The sequence below is a fragment of the Suncus etruscus genome, chromosome 12, assembly GCF_024139225.1.
Source record: "Suncus etruscus isolate mSunEtr1 chromosome 12, mSunEtr1.pri.cur, whole genome shotgun sequence".
In the NCBI taxonomy this organism is placed as follows: domain Eukaryota; kingdom Metazoa; phylum Chordata; class Mammalia; order Eulipotyphla; family Soricidae; genus Suncus; species Suncus etruscus.
Window position 1 is genome coordinate 103,899,254 of NC_064859.1, and position 14,103 is coordinate 103,913,356.

General features: G+C 53.0%; 1 protein-coding gene across 1 annotated transcript in view; it reads right to left on the reverse strand.

Annotated features, from left to right (window-relative positions):
• The window catches only part of LRPPRC (leucine rich pentatricopeptide repeat containing), a 57,300-nt gene that overhangs the window by 11,166 nt on the left and 32,031 nt on the right, over nt 1–14,103 (reverse strand). The window contains 6 exon segments of the mRNA XM_049784712.1: nt 1,449–1,551; nt 1,752–1,894; nt 4,270–4,360; nt 4,688–4,756; nt 8,752–8,858; nt 9,294–9,418. Of these exon segments, the coding sequence (XP_049640669.1) occupies nt 1,449–1,551; nt 1,752–1,894; nt 4,270–4,360; nt 4,688–4,756; nt 8,752–8,858; nt 9,294–9,418 (638 nt within the window).

Consider the following 14,103-nt stretch of genomic DNA (forward strand, 5'->3'; position numbering starts at 1 on the left):
TTCTGTTACATCTAAGGGAAACCACAGGCGGCCAGCGTCGCTCTGGGACCTGGACAAGGCCCGCATCTGGCTCTGCTCTGTCCATTCATGGGACTTCATTGTTGTGTGGGAACAGAGAACAGCACCAGCTGAATTCAGGAGCTCACAGTGTGAAGACATTGTGAGGGTCAGGGAGTCCCCAGAGCTCAGTCATGGGTTAGGGAAGCCGTGGGTGCCTTGAGCGCTGGGTCCGAAACCTAAAGAGCAGCTGACAGATGGGTGTGGAGAAAGCAGGGGTGGTGCCAATGGGTTTTGTTTGTTTGCTTCGAGGCCACACCCGGCAGTGCTCAGGGGTTACTCCTGGCTCTGTGCTAATAAATCGCTCCTGGCAGGCTCAGGGATCCTATGGGATGCCGGCATTGAACCTGGGTCAGCCACGTGCAAGGTAAACACCCTCCCCACTGTGCTATAGTCCAGCCACCATGTCCATGTGTCATCTAACTAATGCAAGAGAATGTCTTTACTTAAAAGCAATACAATCTACATACGAAGGAGTTTTTACATAAAAATATTCTACTTGGGGCCGGAGAGATAGCATGGAGGTAAGGCGTTTGCCTTTCATGCAGGAGGTCATCAGTTCGAATCCCAGCGTCCCATATGGTCCCCCGTGCCTGCCAGGAGCAATTTCTGAGCATGGAGCCAGGAATAACCCCTGAGCACTGCCGGGTGTGACCCAAAAACCACACACACACACAAAAAAAATTCTACTCATCTAACTAAAATCAAAATTCTACATGGCACAGACCTGGCAGGAGGGGAACAAGGGAAGGGGAGGCCTAGGGGGGCAGGCGAGGGGGAAAGTGAGAGAAGGGGGGATGAGGAAGGAGGGGCGGAAGGTGAAGAGGGTCTGGAAGAGGAGGACGGTGCCAGCAGCGCCACCTGCCCCTTCCATGGACACCCAAGTCAGGGCCACTCCGAACGTCTCCACTAACCAGGACAAACGGCAACTCTATGACGGCCAAGCCAGGTTGTCTCACTGACAGATTCACTTTAAAATGCAGGAGTAGCAGGGAGGTGGGGAGGGGTGGCAGGGCCCTGAGACAGCAGAGCATGGAGCAGAGCGCAAGGCCACTGCAGTGGGGAGCCCTTATTCTGGGCTTGGCAGACCAGAATAAGCATGGAGACTGGAGACAGGGAGAGGCTAGAGTATGGCCCTGGGACTGCTGGACCAGCAAGGAGGCCCAGGTACTGTCGGGACAAAGGGTCCAACAAAGTTCCCAGGATTCACCCAGACCCCGCCCCCCACCACTGCAAATTCATCAGGACTAAAGTGAAAAAAAATCGACCTAGATGACAGAAATGTTGACAACCCTGCCTGACTTCATGACAGACCTAAACACGTCAGGAGGTTTCCTTGCCCGACAGTTGCCAGAGCTAACAGGCAGACCCCAGAGCTGCCCCAGGCTGACCTTGGCTCTTCTTCTGCCGGCAGGCCTTCAGCAGGGCGTCTTGAAGTTCCGTCTGCACAGATGGTGAGGAGGCCTGCGCGTCTTTCTCTTTCTCGTACCACAGCTAGAACACAGCAGAGAGCGAATCAGACGACACTCAGACCCGCTCGGCCTCCTGCAACGCCGCATTCCTGCCAGGACTGCCGCCAGATCCACGCAGGCCCCCTCTGGTCACGGCCTCCAGCTGACCGTGGCCAGGTTTCTGGCGCCCACATGCAGTTGCCCACCTGAGCACGGCCCCAGGACTTGGGCCGTACACGGTACCTCAGGCACATCGAATGGGACCTCCTGCTGGCCGCTCCTCAGGATTTCTGCCAACAGCTGCAACGTCTTGGCCCGAGGCACCACGTTCTCCTCCTGCATCTTGTTCCACACAGAGTCCGCCTTCCGCCAGTCGCCGTTCACTTCTGTGAAGTTGGGGGGCGGAGACAAAGGCCTTGCTCAGCAGAGCACTTCCACATAAGCCCCACAGGGAGAGTCCTGGCTGGGTTCAGGGTGAGCCCAATGATGGCAGTCGTCTCTGCACTTTGGGTGTTAACAGTGGAAGAGTGTCAGTAAAATCATCACCACCCTCGGCTCAAGCCATCAACAATCTACCCACGGATAAAAAGCTTGTTTTTAGGAGACCTAGAAATAAAACTGTCTAATGCTAAAACCAAGATTAAGAAGGGCAATAGGGGCCAGAGAGCTAGCACAGCAGTAGGGCATTTACCTTGCACGCAGTCAAACTGGGATCCAATATGGTTCCCCCGTGCCTGCCAGGAGCAATTTCTGAGTGCAGAGCCAAGAGTAACTCCTGAGTGCTGCCGGGTGTGACCCAAAAACCAAAACAAAACCAAAACAAAAAAGACAGGCAACAATTCAATCCTGTGCTTTCATCTTTGAAAAGATGAGGACAGGGGCCGGGCGGTGGCGCTCGAGGTAAGGTGCCTGCCTTACCTGCGCTAGCCTAGGAGACGGACCGCGGTTCGATCCCCCGGCGTCCCATATGGTCCCCCAAGCCAGGAGCGACTTCTGAGCGCATAGCCAGGAGTAACCCCTGAGCGTCACCGGGTGTGGCCCAAAAACCAAAAAAAAAAAAAAAAAAAAAAAAAGAAAAGATGAGGACAGAAGCAGACCCCAGGTGAGGCCAGTGTGTGCATGTGAGCATATTCCACTCAGATCATCGGGGTCCACGGTGCTGTCTACACCACCCAGGGAGGTGTCTATACAGAGTCTGCATCCAGGAGAGAATTGGCACATCCTGCGAACAAGATGGCAAATTCTAGGGCCACGATGGCGAACCAATGGCAAGCGAAGGCCCTGCCGCTGGCATGCAGGAAGGTCCGCAATTAAGATATGTGGCACGTGCATATCTCAAAAAGGTTAGCTATCACTGTTCTAGGGACTGTTTTCCAGGTGCAGCGGCAGTGAGGGTGGGGTCCTCACCCCACTGGTGTTGCCCATGGCACTGAGCTCCCGGATCACAGAGCCGGAGTCTGGGAAAAGCTCAAAGCAAGTGCATAAGGGGCTGATGGGAAAGGAAACAGCAAAGATGCTCGGGACGAAGGGAAAGGAGAGGATGAACTGCAGAGGCTCTTCGCTTTCTTTAAAAGACAAAAATCTAGCCCCAGAATACTGAGAAAAAGGAAAGAAACTGAGTGGAGAAGGACGAATGTAAAATAATGGGCCAAACGACCACAAGGACTTGGGTGCATTGTTGAGATAAACAAAGGACAGGGGGCCGGGAAGGTGGCGCTAGAGGTAAGGTGTCTGCCTTACAAGCGCTAGCGTAGGATGGACCGAGGTTCGATCCCCCGGCGTCCCATATGGTCTCCCCAAGCCAGGGGCGATTTCTGAGCTCATAGCCAGGAGTAACCCCTGAGCGTCAAACGGGTGTGGCCCAAAAACCAAAAAAAAAAAAAGGACAGAACCAAATATCCACTCCTCAGAGTCAGCAACATTGAAGAGATCCAAATACCAGAGATCCAAACTGAACAACCAAATTAAAAATTATGCTGGCAGGGGGCCGGAGAGATGGCATGGAGGCAGAGCGTTTGCCTGGCATGCAGAAGGATGGTGGTTCGAATCCCGGCATCCCATATGGTCCCCCAAGCCTGCCTGGAGCGATTTCTGAGCGCAGAGCCAGGAGGAACCCCTGAGCGCTGCCGGGTGTGGCCCAAAAACAAAAACAAAAATTTATGCTGGCAGAAGTCAAGTGTGAGGACAGTTGTAGAACAAGCTGAGTCTATCTGGTCAGTGTCTTCTGGAAAGAACAGGCTGGTGATTTATAGAAGTGGCTGGGGGCCCGGAGAGATAGTACAGCGGCATTTGCCTTGCAGGACCAAAGGTGGTTGGTTCGAATCCCGGTGTCCCATAGGGTCCCCCGTGCCTGCCAGGAGCTATTTCTGAGCAGACAGCCAGGAGTAACCCCTGAGCAACGCTGGGTGTGGCCCAAAAACCAAAAAAAAAAAAAAAAAAAAAAAAAAAAAGAAGTAGTAGCTGGGAAGAGCAACTGAAAAAGGCCCCAGTGTTCTGTCTCCAAAAAGTTCTGCTCCCGTGGGTCCACAGATGGGTCAGCAAGGAGGGCACTGGCACGTGGCCAACCGGGTTCAATCCCTGGTACCAATATGGTATCCTGATCCCGCCAGGAGTCAGCCCTGAGCACATATGGATGACGCCCCCAAACAAAACACACACAGCTTCGGTGACCCCTCAGTGCTCGGAAGCTGCACCCAACTGCCCTCTGCCCTCACGCCCCAACACCAGTGTCCTAGCAGAGACAGGACAGTCAACCACTCACTGTACAGCTTCAGCAGGTTGAAGTACATCTCATCTCGGTCGCACTCAAACAGCTTCTGCGTCAGTTCCACTAATTTTTCTAGAGTTTCAACCTTAAAAACGAGATGGACCAAGAGATTGTGGGTGATGGGCAGAAAGTCCCTCTATGCTGGGAAACTGTGTCTGAGATGGCATCACCAGCAGTATGAGTCACATGTTTTTCCCATGTACTCTAAAGCTCAGTAAATGCCACACAAGTCAGTACATAAAGGTACTGAGCTGAGGAACCCCAAGTGGGAGTACCGGACCCCAATTCTGGTGAAGGGCCCCTGAACAGAAGTACTCGGGACATTCCTGGAGCAAGACCCCCAACCCTGTGGTCGCTGGAGAGCCACAGCTCTGCCACCAGCACTCGAGTGCAGCAGGCGTGAAGCACTGACCTGATTGCTGGCGATGCATCGCTCACAGAACCACTGAAGCCTCGTGGGACGTGCACGAATGCCTGGGGTCTGAGGAAGGATGGTACAGTCAGGCTCTCCCCAAAACAAGCCCACGGCCCCTTTACCAACTCTGCTGCTCCACCCAGCCAAGCTCACAGCTCAACCCTCACCATCACACTTTTCAGTTCCGAACAAAAACTCCCGATGATGAACCAAACCAACTCCCAAATACCTCTCTCTCTCTCACCCCCCACATCTATCTCCTTCCTTCCTTCCTTTCCTTCCTTCCTTCCTTCCTTCCTTCCTTCCTTCCTTCCTTCCTTCCTTCCTTCCTTCCTTCCTTCCGTCCTTCCTTCCCTCCCTCCCTCCCTCCCTCCTTCCCTCCCTCCTTTCTTTCTCCTTCCTTCCTTCCCTCCCTCCTTCCTTCCTTCCCTCCCTCCTTTCTCCTTCCTTCCTTCCTTCCTTCCTTCCTTCCTTCCTTCCTTCCTTCCTTCCTTCCTTCCTTCCCTCCTTTCTTTCTCCTTCCTTTCCTCCCTCCCTCCTTTTTCTCCTTCCTTCCTTCCTTCCTTCCTTCCTTCCTTCCTTCCTTCCTTCCTTCCTTCCCTCCTTTCTTTCTCCTTCCTTCCTTCCTTCCTTCCTTCCTTCCTTCCTTCCCTCCCTCCTTTTTCTCCTTCCTTCCTTCCTTCCTTCCTTCTTTCCCTCCCTCCCTCCCTCCCTCCCTCCCTCCTTCCTTCCTTCCTTCCTTCCTTCCTTCCTTCCTTCCTTCCTTCCTTCCTTCCTTCCTTCCTTCCTTCCTTCCTTCCCTCCCTCCCTCCTTTTTCTCCTTCCTTCCTTCCTTCCTTCCTTCCTTCCTTCCTTCCTTCCTTCCTTCCTTCCTTCCTTCCTTCCTTCCTCTTTTTGGTTTTTGGGCCACACCCAGCATTGCTCAGGGGTTACTCCTGGCTGTCTGCTCAGAAATAGCTCCTGGCAGGCACGGGGGACCATATGGGACACCGGGATTTGAACCAACCAACTTTGGTCCTGGATCATCGGCTGCTTGCAAGGCAAACACCGCTGTGCTATCTCTCTGCCCCCCCCCCATCTTTCTATCTCTCAAACACACTCTCTCTCTCTCTCTCTCTTTCTCTCTCTCTCTCCTCTCTCCCCACCTTTCTCAATAGATTCAGGAAGCAAAAACCATTCATGTGATATGTTCCAAAGAATGTTTAACTGTCACAATAAACCCGTGTTGATCATTTTTTCCTTTTACAGGAAAGGAAATAAGTTTGTAAAATTCAGTGATAAAAGCATTCTAACTAACACAAATGCCGCTCAGTACTCGATCTAACATTTAACTACAAGCAAAGTCCTCACGTCACTCTGGCTTGGCTGACTTGAATATCCGAGACAAGCTAGGCCAGAGGTTCCCAAACCGACCTAGCTGAATGCTCAGGATACCCAAGAAATGACCTTCTCCTGGGAGGTGTCAGTGCCAGCTTTTCTTGCAGGTGGCTGACCTGGGTTCGATCCCCAGCACTGCCTAAGGTCCAAGCCCCACTAAAAGTGAGCCCTGAGCACAGAGTTGGGAGTAAGCCTTGAGCAGAGCAGGGGCTGAGCCCTCACAACAGCAGAATAGCAGAAAACAACAGCAAGTGCCCAAGTTCCCTGAAGCCAACAAAGCACCCAATGTGCACTGACCACCGTGTCCCCATTGGGTCCAGTCGGGAGAGTATCACCCACTCTGGAAACACTGTGTGAGCTTCTCACTCAGAGGGAAGTTGCTGGAGACAGGTCAGTGCCCTGGGGCCGAGGTCTGGCCACGCCTGTCCCTGAGCAGTCAGGGATGCGGAGATTAGGGCCGTGAAAGGGCCACATCCCAGCAGGTGCTCTGCGACTCAGAGTTCAAGAGCTTGTCCTCTCAGCCCTGCCAACATCTCACAGAGGCACTGGCTGTGACTTCCCAGCAGCTCTACGCTGCTAGGCACTCTTTTTTTTTTTTTTTTTTTGGTTTTTGGGCCACACCTGGCGTTGCTCAGGGGTTACTCCAGGCTGTCTGCTCAGAAATAGCTCCTGGCAGGCACGGGGGACCATATGGGACACTGGGATTCGAACAAACCACCTTTGGTCCTGGATCGGCTGCTTGCAAGGCAAATGCCGCTGTGCTATCTCTCCAGGCCCGCTGCTAGGCACTCTTCAAAGTGACGGGCCTACTCTTTCAAGAGCGCTCAGACCATCTGTTCTGGCAGGCTGCGACTCATGCCCATCTCTTGGGCCTTGTGGGCTCTATTTCATGTATCTTAAGTGGGGTCTACATCAGCCTGTGCGAAAGAGCCCTTGGAAAAACACGGTAATCCTCTTTAGGGTGAGACCCGTGGAGCTGCCAGAGCACGGCTGTGCCCACGGTGCCCACAGCAGCAGACTCGGGGACAGAGGGGCACTCGGCTTCGCTTTGGCTGCGTGTCCGCCTCGCCCCTGATCCATTTTAAAGTCGAGGCGGTTTCCTCACAGAAACTTCAATCATCAAAAGAGCATCGAGGTCCGATTAACTAAATCTCTTTGGCTCTGGCACAGCGTCTGCCACCGGCTTATCGCCAAGTAAAAGGAGGAAATGTAATGAAATCGGGGAGGAGGGTTCTAATCCGGTTGTTGACAGTGACGGAGGTAACGGGACAACGGCTGAAGCTTCACTGCAGGTGAACCTGCCTCTCCCTTCCCTGTACCTGCTGCACAGGCTCTGCCTAACGAACAGCAAGGGCACAATGGTTGTGATGAGAGCAGACCCCGAAACCAGCATTGGGGGCACGGCCCATGGGACGGGGTATGAATTCTGGGAGCAGAGAATGTCCTGTCCATGAGAGCTGCTGCGGCTTCCCAAGGTGGCACCCGAGGGCAAAGCCCAGGGCTTGGGCATAAGCCTTCCTCTGGCTCCCAGCAGCTCACCTGCCTCCAGACAGACAAGGTGCCCAGGCCACAACTGTGTCCTGGCCCAGAGCCATGGCCAAGCAAGGTCAGAAACAGGGGTGACTCTGATGGGCTCAACATGGCTTTGTTTTTTTGGGCCATATCCAGCCCCAAAACCCTCGGCACTCGAGAGTTACTCCTGGCAGTCTTGAGAGACCCTATGGGGTTCTGGGTATCAAACCCAGTTGGCCACGTACAAGGCAAAGGCCCTCCCTACTGTGCTCTGGTCCCTAAACATGATTTGTTTGTTTGTTTGTTTTTGGGCCACACCCAGCGTTGCTCAGGGGTTACTCCTGGCTGTCTGCTCAGAAATAGCTCCTGGCAGGCACGGGGGACCCTATTGGACACCGGGATTCGAACCAACCACCTTTGGTCCTGGATCGGCTGCTTGCAAGGCAAATGCCGCTGTGCTATCTCTCCGGGCCCTAAACATGGTTTTTTAACCCCCACGAGAAACTTTTACTTAGGGCCGCAGAAACAAATGCTCCTCCTTACACGACTCCGGTCGTTCATTGAACGTTGAACAGTGAAATTGGTCATGACTGGACAGACTTTGTCGTTACCCTTCCGATCACCCATTTCACTCAGCAAAATTTCAATCAAGTCCAGATAAAATAAACTAATCCCCCACAGGCCAGGCTTCTCACCTACCATTCCCCATAAGCTGCTTACCATAGTAAAGAGAGAAAGAAAGAAAATTTAAATTAAATGCCGAACAGTTGCAGACAGCATTTGTTTGACTGATTAACTTGTAGACAAGCATTACCAATAAATCTGCGCAAATTAAATTCGACTGCTTTTAAGAACAAAGAATCCCCTGGCAAAGAGGATTAGCAACTTTACACCCAAGAATGCCGGTTTAATTTAATTGTTCCGCAATCCAAGATTTAATATGCAAATATCATTTTGATATGGAACAGGGAATTGAACAAAGGGAGGAAACCAATGCGATGTGCACCAGGCTGCCTTTTCTGAATTGTCATCGGTACACACCGAAGCTGGCCAGGCCCCTTTCACATCCCCAAGGCCCCATGACTCCAACGGAAGAGAGTGAGCAGTAATCTGATGTGTGTGATCAAAGGTGGGATCCTGAGAGCACAGCCTGGCCCAGGGTCCGTTAATACCTCAATAATCTTCTTGGCCTCCTTGTCATTCCCAGTCTGCAGGAAGGCGAAGAAGAGGTCGTAGAGCATCGTCATCTCCCCCTGCTCTTGGCTCACGAAGTCCATGGCTGGGGAGGAAGGAGAAAGCCAGGTTTGTAGCGGAGGAGCAGACTTGCACACGCAGCCTCACATATGATCTGGGTCCATGCCAGGAAACCCCCTTTTGAGCTGACGCTCACATACTTGGCACAGGAAGGCCACATAGAAGCCGCCTTCAATGGAACCCCGTGACCCTGTGCCAGTGAAGATTGGGGCAGAGCTATCCTGGAAGGGGGCCACTCTGGGCGGGCCTATGTTACCAGGAGATGGAATCCAAGTCCTTCCTGCAGTAGTCTGTCTGTCCCCCCAAGTGATGGACTTCCAAAGTGCCCTTTTTAAGGGTTTTCTTTTTGTGCTCACACAGCTGTGCTTGGGGGACCATGCAGTGGCAGGAAGTGAACCCATCCCCTTGGGCTCCGGTCCTTCATGCACACCCACAGGGCAGATGGCATGAGCAGACCCACCTTTCTGGATGAGGTCTGTCTCGCCCTTCTCGATGAGTCTGCACAAGACATCGTGGATCCTGGGCAGGGTTTTGTACTTCTGGTGGCAGTCGATGACCATGTCCAGGGCAGCCGGCAGGTCATCCCTGGGGACGGGGACACACAGAAGGGTTCAGAGGCTTGCGAGGACCAATGGCACAGACATGCCTCACATGACAGTGAATAAGCCCCAGAGCCACGGTGGAAGAGACGCCGACTGCCACCCGCCTCCTTCACCCACAAACATCTGCGGCTCCTGCCCCACTCTCCGGATCCCAAAGGATCCGGGATCAGCTTAACAGTACCAGAAGGAATTTGCTAAGACTGAGAATCAACATGCTTCCATAGAATAAACTGTGACACACAGACATGTTTCTCCCTGTTAAGACAATCGCCACTGTACCAACACAAGCAAGACATCGGCCCTCACATCCTAATGGCAAGCACACTTGAGTCTGCGGCACCCTGTCAGCGAGCACCGAGTCCACAGCACCTAATCATTGAGCACTGATCCCATGGAACCCAGTCAGCAAGCACTGAGCCTACAGCACTAGTCCTTGGGTCCTGTGGTTCTCAAGAACCCAGATCCAAAAACTCAGGATCCTTCAAGCAGTTTCTGCTGCAGTCACTAAGGTCGCCGGGGATGAAACAGTGGTCTGAGAAGCGAGCGGGGTGAGGCTCTGATGGGAGCCAGTCGGGGTCTGAGCTTCGGGAGGCACCATCATCCTCCACAATGCTCCAACAGCAAAGGGACCTGGCTGGGGACACCCGGGGAAGGCGACCACCCTGCCAGACTCCAGACACACGGTCTCAGAGCACCATTTCCTCTCTCACTGTCTCGGGGCACCCGCCCCCTCACAGCCTCCCCAGCGGGGAGTAGTCCCATTTGGACCATCACTTAAACGGAGGCTGCTGGGTCCCAACTCGAATCAGGATCAGGCTGTGTACAAAGCAAGCACGGAGCGGGTGGCCCTGGCATGGCCCAGAGGCCCCGTGGAGAAGCGCCCGCTGGGCCCTCCGGAGCCTGTTTACAGAGCAGCCCGTGACACCCCACAGAGCCTTTGAGTTTTTGTCATGTGGGGTGAAGACTAAATTGCAGGTTAATTTCAAATGGCAAGTTGAAGCTACGGGCTAGATTACTGTCACTGCGGAGCAATACCACGGGGGACCACGATGACGCTTGGCCCCAGAGCGCTCAGCCCGCCCCTCTCCCCAGCCACCAGCACCTCTGGTCCCGTCCGATCCAGAGCACCGCACCCGCTCGGGTCCCAAAGGGGACCCGAACTTCCTGCATGAGCTCCCCGGCATTAGTTCAACACCATCAGGGAGGGAGTCGTTGTCCTGCTAGTCAGAGACACGTCAGCAGCCTTCAGTCTCCGAAAAGACGCTCCTGGAGATGAGCATGATCAGAACAACAGGCAAGGCAGTGCAGAATGGGACTGACCCAGAAATAGCTGTAAGGTGTTTCAAGGACGAGGCTCCAGCCCTCAGCTGCAGAGAAGGAAGCGCAAAACCCGAAATGAAACTACTGCCCAGGTCGGCCAAGGTCACAGGAGCTGAATCAACGACCACGTCTCTGTGAAGGGACCAAGTGGGGTTTGATCCTCAGCACCCCACAGGGTCCCCTGAGCCCTGCCGGGAGTGATCGAAAAGCACAGAGCTTGGAGTCAGCCCTGAGCACTGTCAGGTGTGGTCGAACCTCCCCAGCTGAAAGGACCCTCGAAGAGCTTGTTGTGACATAGATTCTGAATGGAAAACATTATTCCTGCCTGGCTGCAGTACACGCGCGCGATTCCCCAAACTTCACATAAAAGTGGGTCACAAGTTTTAAGAAGTCCACGAGAAAACGTAATCACTGTTTTTTCGAAAACTTCATGAACTGGCAAAATAAAAATCAACTCTAGAGGGGCTGGAGAGATAGCATGGAGGTAAGGTGTTTGCCTTGCATGCAGAAGGACTGTGGTTCGAGCATCCCATATGGTCCCCCGAGCCTGCCAGGAGCGATATCTGAGCGTAGAGCCAGGAGTGGCCCCTGAGCACTGCCGGGTGTGACCCAAAAACCAAACCCCCCCCCCCCAAAAAAAAATCAACCCTAGAACACTAAAAAACAAACTAACTAAAACCCAACAACTCCCCCTCCCCCCATATTATCTTCAATGACAAACACCTCCTTTTTAACTTTTTCCATAAAGTGGGTGATTTTGGGGGTCGGAGTGATAGCACAGCAGTAGGGCTTTTGTCTTGCACACGACTGACCTGGGATGACCCTGGGTTCAATCCTCAGCGTCCCATATAGTCCCCCAAGCCAGCCAGGAGCAATTTCTGAGTGCAAAGCCAAGAGTAACCCCTGGGTTACTGGGCCCAAAAGCCAAAAAAAAAAAAAAGGTAATTTTCATAAAGTGTATTAAACAAAAGCAAACAGAGGAAAGTACTGATGGCGGCAAACTACCTCAACAAGGTAGAATCGAGGAAAGACAGATAAAGTTCTAGGGTTCAACTCAAAGCACTGAAGCAGGAGACGGATTTCACACAGCAGAGCCTCATGCTGAGTCCTGGGCAGCAGCAGCACATGCCAACCCTCAGAGATCAAGATCCCCTAAATTCGAAGGTGGAAGACAGATCGGCAGTGTCCTGGTGAGTCACTTGAGCGTTTATCGAGCAGTTAGTTTACTTGGGTCCTGGCTGGGGAGCAAATCCGGGCCCCAAATGCAAAAGACATGCTCAGCCTTCTACGGCATCTTCTGGGCCTCCCCATCCACTTCTGAGGGACACGTGGGAGTGGACAGAAATCTAGGACCCAAGCCTGACTCCGACTGAGCGCAGACACACTCAGGAGGTTCCACCAGCTCTGACAAAGCAGGAAGCAGCCCCCTGACCTCATCCCACATACTGAACCCCACAGGATGGGCTCAAGGCTGTGAGTCCAGAGAACCAGGATGAAGCCTGACCCAGAGCAAAGGGCTCTCCAGTCCGGGGAGAGACGCAGGTGACATCTGTGCAACTTCTGGAGGGACAGAGTGTGTCACCAGCGCCACGGGCCTTTCCCTGAAGGATACACAGATAGCAGAGGCGCCTGCAAACAACCGACACAAAAGGTGGGGGGGACCCTAACACTCAACAATAAACTTGTCTATAAACCTAAGAGACACTCAGTGTGGAGAAATCAATTCAGAGGAAACGATAACTTCAAAAAATTATCCTGCGAGAGGAGCAGCTTTTGGAAGAGCTAAAATGTTGTGTTGCCTTTTTTTCTGTACATCATCTATAAATGAGGGATCTTCAAGGAGACTGGTGTTGCAATTACAACTAATCCTCCCCAAAAAATTAACTGTGTTGAAGGCTTTGTAATTTCCCTAGGTACAATTTAGCTGTCACTTACTTTAAAATTTACTCAAACATGCGTTCCGAACAGCACTGACTTCACATGTCAAGTGCTTTCCAGCCAATTGAGTCTAAACGGGAAGTCGGTGTTAAACAACTGAATGATTAGACAAGATAGCTCATTTCCCTGCTCTTTTGTTCAGAATAAAATGCCACATTTCCATGATCGGCTCAACAGGACTCAGCAAGGAGGGAGGGCAAGGCGAGCCTGGGCTCCGTCCACAGTGCCCAGCTCGGGGAGTCTGTCATTTACCAATCACCCTTCAGAGCAGGAGCCATGGAAGGGACTTAATTATGGACGGAAACCGGCTTATCACTGTCCTGTCCCCCGGGGCACGTGAGCCACTTTTGTCCTTTGGCACTGACGAGGCTCTGTCTTAATTGCACTGAATCTCCGTGGAGAAGCAGGCAGGCACCGAGTCTTGCCCTCGAAAGCGGGCGCACTCTCGACTAATCCAGGCATCGGCACGAGTGAAGCCGTGGGACCGAGAGGGGAGCGTGTGGGCCCATCGGGAGCATCTTCAAAGGTGCGGCTCCCACTCTCCAAGAGACGAAGTGAACCGCCCGCCCGGTCTCGGTTGTGCCTGTTACGAAGGAGCCAAGATTAACCGGCCAGAGTTGAGGGAGGATTAGCCGCACCAGGTCGTCACCGGCCTCACCCAAGGGCGCTGGGCAGATTTGTACCACAACACGTGTCGGCCGTGAGAGAAACCGCAACAGAAAGGAGAAAATGAGTTTCTTTGATAATCTGCTCTAAATAATTCCGTTAAATCACTTCAGAGATTCCTCACGTGCACTGAAACCAAAACAGAGCAGCTGCCGATCGACTGGAGCCCAAACTTCCTCTTGCATCTGTGCTGGACCCCAACAGCTCATAGGCCAAATCCCGAAGGCCCTCACCCAATCCAGCCTCAAGCATGGGTCAATGTCATCTCCCATTGGGCAGGAAGATGAAGAACTCAGGGGGGGGGGACTTGAGTTCAAGCCCTGGCAACACACATGCCCTCAGTAGGGACGAAAGCCAACATCTACCCTCTGCAGGACTCACTACTCAGAGAGGTGGGGGTGGGAGTTACAGAACAACCTGGTGTGAAAGAAACACACACAAAAAAAATTGCTCTGCACTGTTCTTCTATTTTGTTTATGGGCCACAACTGGTGGCGCTCAGGGGCTACTCCTGGATCAGAAATCACCCCTGGCAGGCTCAGGGAACCATATAGGATGCCGGGATTTGAACCAGTCAGTCCTGTAAATGCTGCATGCAAGGCAAATGCCCTAATGCTGTGCTATCTCCCCAACCTCGCCTTTTCTTTTTTAAGTTTGATTTGTTTTTTGGGCCACACTCATGGTGTTCAGGGTTACTCCAGACTCTACGCTCAGAAATCACTCCTGGCAGGCTCAAGGGACCCTA